Source organism: Centruroides vittatus, unplaced genomic scaffold, assembly GCF_030686945.1.
Source record: "Centruroides vittatus isolate TY-2023 unplaced genomic scaffold, ASM3068694v2 contig_751, whole genome shotgun sequence".
In the NCBI taxonomy this organism is placed as follows: Eukaryota; Metazoa; Arthropoda; class Arachnida; order Scorpiones; family Buthidae; genus Centruroides; species Centruroides vittatus.
Window position 1 is genome coordinate 654,324 of NW_027122488.1, and position 15,648 is coordinate 669,971.

Genomic DNA, 15,648 nt, shown 5'->3' on the forward strand with positions numbered 1-15,648 from the left:
TATTATATAATAATTATTTAAATAGTTATATTGAAAATAAGTGAATTATTATTATTTATTTATATGTATTATTTTCTTGCATAACTGTTTATTATAGTCGTCCTTAAGCTTATAATATAAATTAAGATTTAGAAATGTTGACTATCATTCGTAGTATATATAAAATTAAAGTAATTCTGTTTAATAAGAATGAAAATGTACAGTTGAATTAAATCTTAATTTATAATTAATTAATTCTAAAGACAGTAAATAAGTACAACATTTGATAGAAAACAAAGCCCAAATTATATTAAAAAATCAAATAATAGCTAACTCTCAGGCTAGAACTTGGCTAATTAATTATATAAATATGTAGGATTAAATTTAAGCACTGTTTCAAAAGTCATTTAATTCAATATCTGGCTGTTCTGAATATGAATCATCATCAAACAAAATAAGTAAGCAGGATATTTGGAACATTATTTAATCATGAGTAATAATGATCATTCTACAGATAAATTTTCTCCTCTTTTTAGATTGAGGTTTCTCAATACATCTTGATGATTCATTTGATTCTAAGTATGATTGCAGCATTAAAGCTGTTAGATTCAGTGATAAAAGTCCTTCATAACAACATATCAAATATGGTTCATTGTTTGAAATGTATTTTTTGAATGTCCGAAATTATTCATTATGAAAACATTTAATATCAAAACTGAAAACTGAATTCACATCTGTTTACATCCAAATGTTGTCAACTTACACAATAGACATCATTTGTACTCAAAGCAAAACATTAGATATTAATGTTAATGAATCTAAGAAAATATTAGATCAATAATAAAAGTTAAAACTTTGATATGAAAACAATAACTTAAATATTTTTATATAAAAACTTACTCATCTACAACAGGACCCTCCATAAATTATGTAATGTAGGTGGGTTTGCAGATAATAGTTACAAATCGTTTACAAGAATGTAAGAGTATTCACAAAACATTATGTAATGCTAGGGTCTTAATACCTGGATAACAAAATGATTTATTTTCGATTTGAAGTATTGCATAGCAAACCATGCTGTTTATGTCACTGCTTTGTAAGCTATATATATTATTAATAAAATAATGTAATGTTTGCTACTCTGTGTTGTGTATTACTCCTTAGTACAATAAAAGAGATTGATTGAAGATACCCATCCCCAAAGTTACATAATATGTATGTGAAACAGCGATGTAGAGAATTATAGAGATGGGATAGTAGTTTAAAAGTATAAAAATAGCATTGCCTAATCAGATGATCCCATATAACTATTATACAAAAACAGTTAATCTAACTATAATTTTGTTTTAAAGACCAATAGCAAATTACTAAAAAAAAGCTTATGCCTGATGGAAACAATATTGAAGCAAACTGGTCTTCTTAGACATCAAAGCAAATTTACCTGCAATTGTGGATTGCCCAGTAGTGGAATTAAGGCAAGTTTTTTCAACAAAAATGTATGCATTCATTCGAGAAAGAGCATATTCAATTTATGATATTTTTGTTCGGTGAATAGCAACACTCACATCCAGTCGATTGTCACTCCGTGGCAATTGTCAGCCTTAGTCGAAATTGAACAGATAAGTCACACGAAATAAAAACCAGTTTCTCTATAATATACACATCGAAGCAACTGCATCGACTCATTTGTTCCACACTTAAAAGTTTACAAACTCCAATCACTTCTAAACTTTTTTAGAAACTTACATAAACTCATTTTATAATATTAAAACAAAAAAAAACTCAATTCTGCATAAATTATTTTAATTATTATTAAATGACTAGAAACTTTAAATCATTACCTCTAAATGTATATCTCTTTTTCCTGTATTACCATATGCAGCTCTGCTCTTAAGAAACTGACAAATTCTATTTAAATCTCCAAAATCACAATCAGTTTTGGATAATTCATCAGTAGGTTCAAAGTAAACAACTTTAGCTAAAGTTCCTCCAATGTCAATACCAAACCAGGGCATAGCTGAAAATTTCATTAAAAGTAATTAATTTTAAATGTTAAAATATTTAATTTTTATTTTAAATTTTAAAAGAAGACATTGTAAAATTAAAAGAAATTTATAAGAATTGCATAACTAAACTCGATCTTAAGGTTTTTATACGCAAGAATAAAATAATCCAAAATCAAAACTAATAATTTTGTAACAATCTCAACATTTTCTGATTCGTTACTTCAGTAAATTCTTAAAAATTACAGCAACTAATTTTTAAGAAATCAAAAACATTGATCAATGAAATAAATGTTTACTAGTTTCAAGAAATCAGAAACTTAAATTTTTATAATCAAACAATGCCAAATTTCTTCTATGCTATTTAAATAAATTTATAACTCACAGTATTTATTTTAAACCGTATTAAAATATTGAAACTTTATTATATTTTAGACCAAATTTCAAAATAAATTAATTTCTAGCCTATAAACAGTCAGGAAGGAACTGCTATTAATATTAGCTTGAACAAATTGTATATGGAAAGTATTCTATATTAATCTAAAAAAAAAAAAAGGGGGGGATCTTCTTATAAAAGCATAAAAAATTTAGATAATTTCACAAATTTAGAAGTTTACAGATTATTTTGACACAATTGTTTTTAGCATTCCTATTTGTGACTTTACAGATTAATTACTACAAACAGTTTGAATATTCAATATTTATTTATAAGTGAAAATAAATTATATATATTTCCATAAAATAAAATGTCTGAAAACCTTTCATGCTTAAATCTATGATTTATGTACTAAAATTAATACTTGATTTTTCAACAAGTTTCAATTTATTTTTCATTTCAGATAAACTACTTAAAAATTTAATATCTTTATGAAATTCCAGTGCAATTTCAATTTTGAAAATCAAAAACTAAAGTAATGCTGATAAGCAAAAGGTATTTTTCAGAAATAATTTGTCTAGCTAGATAATGTGTCTAAATGCCATTATTGTACATTATTGCCAGTTGTATTTAATTTTATATTAGAAAATATATTTTCCTTTCTTTCTTCTTCCTATTACTATCATCTTCCCTTCCTGGAATTTTCCCCCAACTGGTGCTTAACGGCGTAACAGCAGGTGGTCTCTTCAGGACAATGGGACAGTATGCGGCCCTCAGGGTAGAATGGGGACCAAGTGTTTATTCTTTGGAGAGGACTGGGAGAGGAAAGACATGCAAAAGGGTAGCTCTCCACCATGTTTTTGGAACTGCGTGGCGACGACAAAGAGGTACGAGGGAAAGAAGGAAAATCCCGATCGTAAAAATGTCCAAGAGTACTTTTTTGTCCAAGTCTGCTAAGCAATCCATGTTTTAGAGAAGAAATTGACATTTTTCGTGATTAAGAAGTGATCCATTCAATATATATAGCACTGTGAATAGTGCCAAAATATTTGGGTACCCCTTTCTTTTTCTTTCTATTCTTTCCTTTATTGTTCTACGTTTATCTATCGTCCTACATTAATTATAATTAATTATAAGTTTAGTTGTAAGATATACATATATTTTAATTACTCTTAGTAGACTGGTTATTTTGTAAAAAAAGAAAAGAATCGTGGTGAGATTTAAACTTATGTTGGTATTCTCTTTATATTGTCGGTAACTATACTAATATATATACCTGTCGGGGATAGAGATTTTTTTTGCTGGCATCCCACAAAATTTCCTGTATCCTGTTACGCGAATTAAAGATTCTGATTTTAAAACTTTCCGTTTCTTTGTGTATGGTATTCGCACACTTCACAATAATATAGTGAATTACAATTAAATGATTCTAAACATGCATGTTTAGAATCATTTAATTGAAGTTTTCCAGCTAGGATTTCAATATTAGAAAAATGAGACTTGATCTCTTGCATAACAATGTACAGTTTCATTCTTCAGTGATGATTTTGTAAAGTATGGAAGTGAACATGTCCTTGATCTTTCTCCATTAAATATTTTTTATTGCAAAAATCTAAATCAATACTTAAGGAAAATATTAAAGCTACAAGGAATTGGACTTTGTGTTCTTTAATTATATTGCAAGTAAAAAATTATCTTCAATAGTCTCAATACATTGAACATAACAAATCACACCCAAACAGAATGAATTATAGCAATATTTAATACACATATATGCTCTTGTACACAATGGTCCCAAACATTTAGATAATTACATCAATTCATCAAACCACTTAAATTTTGCTGAGCACAAATTTTTATTTCACAAACATTTTCAACCTATTTTCAATATAGGTCATCCTCGGGTTTTAGAATTACAATATAAATCTAAATTTATATTTTATTCTAAAACATGAGGATTACCTATATTGAAAATAAGTTGAAAATAGTGAAATAAAAAGGTTTAGGCCCAGCAAAATTTAGGTGATTTGGTGAATTGATGTGGTTTAAACTATCTGCTGAGAAAGCTATGGATAATTTAGATAATCTCCAAAGGAGAATTAAGAACAATATTAAATAAAAATATAAAGGAAAAAAAAAAATCTGTCTCGAAATGTAAATGTTTAATATATATTGTGTATTTGGAACATTATGTATTATACATTATTTTCAAAAAAGTTGAAACTGGTTGAAATAAAGGCCAAAAACAATTTTCAAAAGATTTCCATCATTAATTTCCCTAATTAGCTGTTTTTCCTTTCTATTTTTATTTGATATTGAAACACAATAACGACTTTTTCTAATAACACTGTAGTGCATAACACAGAGAGACAGACTACAACCATTCACAGTGTTGTATACGATAGAGAACCAACTAATGTTTTCGGCCTCCACCGAGGCCGCCTTCAGGTTGAGAACTAAAAGTCATCCCCACCAGACCGCCAGAACAGTGTTGCCCATGAAATAAACAACATACGTGTCACGTTTCACCCTTCCGCCCAGCACCGTTCGAATTCTTCAAACAGGTTTCCTAGACAAAATTCTTCCTAGACTGTTTGTAAAAAGTTCCTCACATGGTAGAGTTCACGATTATTCAAAATCAAATTCTACACCCATGTGCGACAGAGTCCCTGTCCGTAAAGTTGATGCAGGTGCCATTGACGCTGGCTTCACATATCTCCCACCCCTCTAGGTGCCGTATGTGATCGTAACGAAAGGCACGCCATAACAACTCTGTGCTCGGGAGGTCCGCCCGAATTTCTGGGTCGGAAACTAACGTCACAAGGGCCATGGTGTGCCTATTGTTTTTGAGGTCCGCCTGATGCTTCCGTAATCGTTTCTGTATAGAATGAACGGTTGGCACCAATGTAAACTAAATCCCTACCAAATCTATCGTCTCTGATGGGACAGAATAAACACCAGGGGCCCTGTCACGATCTACTGCATCCTTAGCATTTTTGGCATGAAGATAAATGGAATCTTTGAAAAATTAAAAAACAATCATCATCCAAACTATTATGAAGAAATTAATTTGTCCTCTCAAAGTATATTTATATACTATAAGAATACTTCTTTGCCAAGCAATATAACAATATTCTTCACAATTACACAAAAAATAGACCTCATTCAAATCATCAGACAAGGATATTTATATTCTATATCATAGAAAATGTAGAGTAATTGCAGTTATGGATGCAAAAAGTATTATAAGAAACATACTACCTAAAACTCTAGCAGTTATAGTTGATTACAAAGAATCATGTTCCTAGACTGTAAAAAGTTCCTCACATGGTAGAGTTCACGATTATTCAAAATCAAATTGCAAACAAAAAATTACAGAAAATATTTTTAAAAGCCATTGATAATAAAAAGTAGGCACTATCATAATTAATGAGACAGTATATTGTCACATTTCACTATAACTTGCAAACCCTTGTTAAGTCAAAGTTTAAGGGGTAAAAACAAAATAAAATAATCCCAACTTGAAATCAATTTTGAGTTAATGAGTTTAATACCAGGAATTTAAAAAAAAATTTTCTATAGTTGTAAATTGTCTCAGTATCAAACTGATTTTAAGAATCTGTTAACAGAATGATTGCAAAATTGTACAGTTTATGGCACATTTGAATAAGGTAATCCCTTGAGTTCCAATCAGAACATCAGTAACATACTGTATCAGTAAAAGGATGTCAACACAAATGTCTCACACTAACCTTGTATAGCTTTTCAGGTAATACTTAGAACATATCACTAACGTTTTCGACCCATTTCTAGGGTCTTTTTCATTTGTTCTATAAATTTTTCTGGTTTGATTCAGATTTTTAAACATTCCAGTTTCGAATGCTTCTATCTTCAAATTTATTTTTCAAAATTTAAATATCCAAAAAGATGCTATTATAGCGTTGCATCATAAATAGCCTGCCATGCTCTCAATAGTTGTTTTTCTTCATTAAAATTGATTAACAGGCCTTTGCAGTCCACTTTAAAAATTTCTAATGCCTCCAGATTTTCAGTTGGTTTATATGCTGGGTTTGCCAGATTTCAAAAAAAAGAAAAGCAATACCACATTAGCAATATATGCCAATGAAAATGGCATTACACCTAATCTACAACAAGCAGAAATGATCCGACAAATCCAGCATATAAACCAACTGTGAAATCTGGAGGCATTAGAAATTTTTAAAGTGGACTGCAAAGGCCTGTTAATCAATTTTAATGAAGAAAAACAACTATTGAGATCATGGCAGGCTATTTATGACAACACTATAATAGCCGGCACAGGCACACATCTTTCAGAGATTTTATTTTTCAAAATTTGGAGCATTGGAGACTGGAATATTTAAAAATCAGAATCAAACCAGAAAAATTTATAGAACACCAGAATAAGACCCTAGAAATGGGAATAAAACATTAGTGAGACGTATTTGTTTTATCGCTTTGTTCATTGAATGGATTCGGATGTCAACACAAGGTTGTAATGGATTGTAGTTGTTTTTGTCAACAAAGGATAGAGCTGTAGTGTTTATCTTATATTCTGTATGAAAACAGACTTAAGAAAAAATGAAGGTAATGGACCTATCAAAGGGTGGAGGGTATACAGGGAAAATAGATTTAATTTAAAAGTACTGACAATTTCAACTTAACAAAACCATATTATATGAAAAATATATACTATGCCTGGGACCTACAGACAGCTTCAAGTTAATACATTTTGGCTTAGCAAGATTTTACTGTATTATAAATGTAATAAATATGATCAAGTTAAAAACATTATCTTTCTGCTTACAGGAATCATTAACATTATTTTCTTTCCTATAATACGCTAAACACTTTTGGATGTTCTCTGTTCATATTCAGAGTTCAAAAAGAAAAAACAAAATTCCAATTCAAACCATCTAAGATGTTCAGAATACCTTCAAAATTCAAACTAACTACCAAATGTTCTAAAATGGCTCATCAATTAACTTTATCTTTCACTTGGAAATAGAAAATGAGAAATAAGGTAGTTTGAAAAGACAAAGAAGGTTAATAGAGATCATAAATCATTTGCATCATAATTCACTTTTTCCTGTACTGTTAAGATGGACAGAGAATGTTCAAAAACACTTAGTCTGTTATAGTAAAGTAATCAGGTTCTGAGATGTAAAAAATGGACATTTGACCAACACTTCAATGTGACATCAGATAAGGCACATGATTGATTCAGATTCTCTTGTTGATTTCCGACATCATTAATGACAGATTTTGCAAACCAATGAATATTTTACTTATCCATATACTCTTGTTTATAAAATAATGATCTCCGGCGATAACGAGTATAAACAGTTAATTATGGCTCAGTGTGTGGCTTTGTTTGCCTTTTTTTAAACTCTGATAAAAGGAAATTTATGATTTTTGCTAATTATAACTGATCAATAAGACCACTGTACTTTCATGAAGTGTATATATTCATTGTTTTTCAACACGAGTTGCCATGCCAAACATAAATTGCCAATTGAGCTATCAATTGATGATTTATTGTTCTATAAATTGGATATTAAAAATTTTTATGCTATGACATATATGATTCATCTTTGACTTAAAATTCATGCAAGAAATATAGCCTATTTTTGAATATAACTTTACAAAATAGTCTAAGCTTAGTTATATTCAGTTCAGTGGAACCTCACTTAACGAGCACCTCGCACAACGAGTATTTTGCATAACGAACAAATCAAATTGTAAAAATTTGCCTCGCTTAACGAGCAATATTTCGCATTACAAGTGATGAGGAGAGGGAAAGCTCCGAATTGTGCGCATGCGGCCTGCTCCATCAGACTGTGTGTAGCACTCCTTCTGCTAGCATCTTAGTGTCGCTTGTAATCACATATTTTTTCAAACTTGTGTTCACACATTACTTATAAACATCAACAACCATAGCCCATTATATAATAAACACGACAAACAATATGCCAAATTCTTGGGTCATTAAATTTAACGACCAATTCTAAATTAAATTTTAGAAATGTCTGAATTAAAAATTAACTATTTATAATTATTAAATTTAATATGAGATGGCAGCATAACTGCCTACCTCTAGTCAAATTAATTAATTTCTAATATTTAATTATAGCATTAACATAACCCAAAAATTTGGCATATCGTTGGAGCGTTTATCAAACATATTAACTGTGATTTTGTTTTTTTTTTTTTTTTGATTTCCGCAAATCGAATTCTCATTCCAGGATGGTTCATTCTGCGCTAGAAGAAAAGATGAGGACGATTCACGCTCGTTAACAGTGTATATTGTACAACTTTTTTTGAATAAACATTGTTATACATAAAACATTTGAGCATTTTTTTCGGCAAGGAACACATTGTCGTATTTTACATTAATTTCTACTGGAAAATTTGTTTCGCTTAACGAGTGTTTCAAATTACGAGTAAGACTCTGGAATAAATTATGCTCATTAAGAGAGGTTTCACTGTATTCAAAACAGTCTAAGCTTAGGACATTTTTCAAACAGTTTAAAAATTGGGATGGTACCACAGCTAAGTTTAAGTAATAGAATAAGCTCCTATCCTACAAACAATATTAAAATATCCATTATACCTTCTTAAGCCTTTTTTCGAATTTCTGGTACTAAGTACTAACATTAACGACCACTTAACTAACGTTTTCGATCGCCTCCGCGATCTTCGTCAGGTTTTATTCAACGGTTTTCGAGATAGAATGCAATAGAATTCTTTCAAAGTTCAAACGATCGAACCTCTCACCGCGTGCCATAATTGCGAACGATCCAACTTGTTTTTAATGCCTATAATATAATCATAAAGAAAGAATTCTTTCTTTATGATGCAATTATTGATGAATTCTTTCTTTATGATGAATTCTTTCTTTAGAATGCAATAGAATTCTTTCAAAGAAAGAATTCTATTGCATTCTATCTCGAAAACCGTCGAATAAAACCTGACGAAGATCGCGGAGGCGAATCGAAAACGTTAGTTAAGTGGTCGTTAATGTTAGTACTTAGTACCGGAAATTCGAAAAAAGGCTTAAGAAGGTATAATGGTCATCATATGTACTGGTATGAGGATTGTTTCTAATATTAAAATAAAAGAAGAAAAATAATCATAATATTGAGATAGTGTTCCCAATCAAGGATCATTGACAGGAGAGGAACTAGGGATTTTTTCCCAGGCCAGAGAAAACTTAGACCTATAGTAGTTCCTATCCATATAAATTAGTGTTATTTTTTCTAACAAAACATAAAATCTTTAAAACTATTTTATTAATGTAAAAAACATTCTATATACTGTATTTTTTTTTTTTTTTTTTTGAATAAATGAAATAAGGCAAAAGGATTCTCTCTACCCCAGGCCTCATACTAGCAGGCAAACAGTACTGAATGAATTACTATTAATTAATAATTGTAACTAAAGAATCTTCAAGTAATACATTTCTTAATCATTTAACATGTTTTTTAAGTATCAGTCAATAAAACAAGAATTTTTACTAACTATAGTCATATTTATTTATTAGTTGGTTATCGCAAGTCCAGAAGTGAACACAATAAGCAGATTTTTACTGTATATACTGTATGATGAAAAAACTTATTCTTGGTGATTAAGAAATGAATTTTTCTTTATTATATATTTTAAAAATGTTTAATATTTTAATATCAATAAATTTTGGAAAATTGAAGTAAAATTTAAATAAAAATTTAAGTTTATTTAATTTACTTATTTATGGTAAAGTAACATCTTTATTCAAATGTCAATTTAAAAAAAACTTTGTTATTAATAGCATTGGCATAAAATGTTAGTAATGATTCATAAACCATGCAATGCATTTATTTCAACAAGCGTACATACATAATTTCAAAAATTTCGTGTAATCATGAATTACTAAAATTTTTTTTTTTAATTTTAAATAAAAACAAAATTACTTTTGAAATATTAAAAATTAATTTACTAAAATTATTTTATATTATATATTTATAGCATACCTCTTGTCTGTTAGTTAATTTTCTCTTATTCAAAATAATGCAGGGCAAATTAATAATTGTGTTTTGATTAAGGAATAATTGATGGTAAGATATTCATTTTTAAATTATGTTTGTAGTTATGTATATCTAACTAATATCAGTCAAAAAATTACTATAAATTGCAGCTGTGGTTGCCACCTAGCTGGCATTGGGCTGGCTTGAATGGCAATTTTAAATCGAAGCCTGCAGTTGGCAAAAATATTTGAGTGTTGGCAAAACAGTTTAAAATATAAGCAACGTTATGTTTCATTGAAAAACTATTGTATAAAATTGTTTTTAATATTTAGTAAAGTTTACTTACAATGATAGAATGACTTTCATAATTAAGTTTCTGTTGTTATTCACAGGTAGTGCTGTAATACATTAAAATTTTCAAACATGATTTGCACAATTCTAAGTAAAAATATGGTATTCACACTAAATCAACTGCTGTTTTAAGTTTTAAAAATTAATTTTTCAAGATAAAAGAGTCTAGACATTCTAGAAAGTCCTTCTGATTCTTCTTCCCCTCAAAAAGAATGTTCACACAATTGTACATTTAAGAAAATCTGGCGATAAGTGAATTAACCAATTTTTGAATTCACTCTTGATGATGATTGGCAAATGTTAAAACACAATGAAGTTAAAGCACTTACAAGCATGTTGATTGTGCAAAGAACGAAAAAAGACTTACATTTCATTTACCTTCATCCTCCCTTCTGGTCTTGTCAGCCAGTAAAGCCAGTTTTCAAAGATGGCAACCTAACTGCAACATATATACAAGAATGCTACAAACTGACAGAAAACATTAGGATTAGACCTCCAAAAGCAGTCAGGGATGAAGTACCTAGTATGTATGCATATGGACAACTTGCATGTGACATATTGGAGTCCTGGATATATGTGTTGTGCATGTGCATTTTGCCCAGTGCCATATTTGTGACATTTCCATACCATTTAACCTCACCTGATACATGACAGAGTAACCAAACTTTAAATGGGAGAAAATGTAAACTTTGAGTGGTTCACCTATTTTAGAGATACAGTAAATGATAAAACAGAATAAAACAAATTTGACAATTAGAAAAAAAATTACTACACAGCATGTAGAAGTGATGCTACGCAATGATGAATATAAAACTATCATAAAATGTACATTTTTAGTCAGCCAATGATACAATGAACAAGTGTTATAGTTTGTTTTAATTAATGTACTGTACTTAAATTTCTCTTGCTAGGAAAGGTGTTCTGAAAAACTCTACCAACCCAGCCACTTGCTACAAAATTGAGCTTTAAGTTATTTGTATGCTTTTGTGTGGTTAAGAGTTAAAAATTCGGTTAAGACAAGGTGTCACTATATTCTATCTTTAGCCACAAACTACAATCCTCTAAGAATTCATTTGAATCATCTTCAAACAGCTCAACTCCACTATACGTTAAAATTTTACTCCTGTACCAGTTGGCATCTTGGCTAGTAAGAGTTGTTAAATAACACAGTAAGAAAAAACCAGCAATGAGTTGCATAACTTTTCTGGTTGTTATGAGATCTTAATTAAAAAAGCAAATTTTATATTATTAAACAAATAAATTTGTTGGTGGAACCCTTATTTATTACATATAAGGCTAGCTAAGTAAAGAGAAAACCTGTAAGACTACACATATCTATGTTTGCCCACCAACCATTGGTTGAGGAGAGAGAGGGGGGAGGAGAGAGAGAGAGATCCTTATTTATAAGAAATTTTATATTTTTAGTTATTATAAAATGGCAAAAGCCTTAATTTTGAAGGTAGAGATGAATTTTGAAAGAATTGTAAATGAGTAAAATCTTCATTAAGTCTGACTGTACTAAAGATATGATCCACTATTCCCTCAACCTTTAACTACCAAAATTTTTTTACAAAGTTAAAACAATATCAGACATCAGCCTTTCCTTGTAGGATAGTTTTAAAAAGTTAAAATTTCACAGTTAAAAATTCTAATTTCAAGGAGAATAATAGCATGTCCAATTCATCTAATAATTTAAATTAATCAAGTTTGAATTAATCAGATTCAATTGTATATACCAGGGGTGGCCAACTTTTGTGCACATAAGATCTACTTTTTATCGTAAAAATGTGTCGCGATCGACTTGTTGTCATAGGCATAGTCTAAGTGGGGAGGGGGAAGTGTGAAATACATACTATGTTTATACGCTGTTTCAGTACGAAGTGCACTCACTGCTTATGAGTCGAGTCATAACTGCATGCATACAGTTGCGTTCGGTTACAAATATAATACATTAAGTCAAGACATCGCTAGCGATCGACCAAAATTGGCTTGGCGATCGACCGGTCGATCGCGATCGACTTGTTGGCCATCCCTGGTATATACATTATATGAAATCATAAAAATAGCATCAGAATTTCAGAAATTATGACATTTTGTCAGTTTGTAATTTCTTTATTCATAATGCAATCACTCCAATTCATAATCCTAACAATAAACTGTTTTATTTCATTGAAATAAAAAATAGTTAGAAATAAAAGGAAAACATGAGGAAATTCTAAGTACAATAGAATATTTAAATGTAACACTTAATGTTTAATCATTTTGACGCTTGACTACACTGATGATAAATTATGGCATTAAGCAACATAAGTAAATAAGACTACAGTAAGTGGAAATTATGATTTCAATTGATTTTTAAGTTAAAAGTATGTTCAAACAAAATATGTATAACTTGAAGGTCTATTAATAACAATTAGTATGGTGGATCGTATTCTACTTGATTTATACTAGTCTATGCCAGACCAAGGTCATGGTTTTGCCACAGAAAAATTACAGTAAAACCTTGATTTAACAGACTTCAGATTTTACAGACAAAATTTTCACATATGACATAGGATCAGAAATTAACACAATTTTAAAATGTTTTTTTATGTGTAACTAAATTAACAGGTTCTCTTTTCAAATCAAAGAGCCACTATTCATAAAGTGTATTTTTCAAAAAATGCTTATTTTAATTTTGACTGGATACTTGTTTATTACAGTGTCAGAACTATGGTGAGTACATAAGCAATACATACATATAGAAAACTTTTCTGTGAAATTAAACTTCTGATACATTTTGTGTAATTAAAATTATGTATGTATTTAAAGTAAAAACAGATTTTAAAAAAATTGACAAATTAATTTGGAAAACCATTATTATATAATGGACTTTAGGCTTTAAAATTCAGGTGATGGGATGTCTGTTAATCTGTTAAATTGAGGTTTTACTGTATTCTTTGATTACGCACTGTGTGTGTATCTGTATTTAAGAATTTCCTAACTATGTAATGTGTTTAGTATGACTGCTTTCTGTAGCATCATATATGTGCTGTTTTAAGATCTAATTTTTCTAAACTTGTATAGTGTATGTAGTATGACACCTGTGCAGTAAAGGACAAACACAATAATTATTATATTCCATTTTCCACAGATACTTTATTTTGTAGGAGAGTTCTGGCTATTTACTAATTTTTAGTGTATGTGGCAAAATGCATCCAACCAAGTTTCCAGATGTAATCCATCCATTGGCCTTCCACCTGATTGAGTCCATTGGGATAAGAAAACAGAATTCTCTTTACAAGTCTTTCTTGTGGCATTCTGCTTACATGTCCAACATAATTGTGATCTCTCAATGCAAAGAAGAAAAATTACAAATTCTTGCTTCTTTGTATTGAGAATTTGTAACATTAAGTAAAAATATCAAATTTGACATAAGAAAGAAAACTTAAGAAAAGTCTGAAATGATTAAATTTCAATTAAAACCAATCAAAAGTATAGTTTATTTGAATTTAAAAATAATAATTTCAATTTCAAAATATGTATTCAAAATTATGTTTTCCAGTTCCAAAGATCCAAATATTTTTGGAATATATCATTTATCTCAATAAAACAACAGCAGGAATGATTTTCTTATAAGTTTAGTTTTTTTAATATGAACTATTCCCAAAAGATTGCTTGAGATAATACATATGCATTGTAAGTGTTCTATCATACTATATACATTAATGCTGATGATATGTTGAATAACAAAAATACTAATTTGAATATTATAACCAAATATTTGTCAGTCAGAAATCAAATATATACATATTTGTCAGTCAGAAATCAAATTAATTTTCATTAAAAAAAATTAAGAACTTTTGTAATTAGAATAAGTTGGATAATTCTGAGAATTTAACAAAATTATCAGGATTATGTAACTCAAAAATTAAAGAGATTAATATATTAAAGCTATAATTGTTAAATTTAATGGTCATACAATCATTCTCACATTTTGATTTCTTTAAAACCTATCTTCAATAAAATGAAACACAGTGATACCTCGGTTTTCATCGATAATCCATCCAAAAATAATTGGCAAAATCTGAAACCGATGAAAACAGAGGCAATAATTTCCATATGAATCAATGTAAATCCAATTAATTCGTTCTAGACACTCCAAAATACATATCAAAAACACATTTTATAGAGAATTAATATAGCATTAAATACTAAAAGCAATAAGAAATTAACATAAAAGGCTAATTAGCATAAAGATAAAAGTATTAAGATTAAAGATATGATAATTAGCATTAAGATGAAAGCAATGGAATTATTACCCCACGTGTCTAGCTGAACGTCTTTGTCTTGTAGAAGCTAGTTGGACATGAGCTTATAGCCTATATCACCCCGTGGTATAGTGTGTTGTAATTGTCATGTAATAGTAGTTGTATGTGTTTATAATGGTCGTACTGAGGGAAATAATGGATTCCGGGAAATCTGTCTAAGGGTAACTAGCCCCTATTCAGGCATTACACACGTGGAGAAAACCCAGAAAACTTCACATGGCCAGCCCACCCTGGTGAAGCGTGAACCCACGACCAAACTCCTAGTGTTCAGGGAACAGAACTGTTGGCCAATAGTGAGCCATCGGGGGGGGGGGGGGTAATGTTCACACAATGAGAAATAATGCCATACTGCACCGGAAAATGAGTGGGGTTGCCCTTTGTTTTTGCAAAATTAGCAGCAAGGTCACTTGAGCACGCCGACAAAAACAAAGACACATTTTTCGTGAAAAATATCAACGAAAACCGAAACTAACGATAACTGAAGCCAACGAAAACTGAGGTATTACTGTACTTTTTACATTTTTTACATAAATATTCATGTACATATATTAGATATAAATATGAAATTTTATATCTAATTTAAAGCTATAAATGAAAATTATGTATTT

The 15,648-nt window shown here is 29.6% G+C and overlaps 1 protein-coding gene across 2 annotated transcripts in view; it reads right to left on the reverse strand.

Moving 5' to 3' along the window:
- LOC136981319 (pantothenate kinase 3-like) overlaps positions 1-15,648 on the reverse strand; it is a 38,315-nt gene that overhangs the window by 15,199 nt on the left and 7,468 nt on the right. For both annotated transcript variants that reach the window (XR_010881679.1, XM_067277631.1), the window contains exon 3: positions 1,821-1,996. Coding sequence is in view for 1 of the 2 variants with exons in the window: in XM_067277631.1 (XP_067133732.1) it covers positions 1,821-1,996 (176 nt within the window). In the remaining variant the exon portion in view is untranslated. The remainder of the gene's footprint in view (positions 1-1,820; positions 1,997-15,648) is intronic.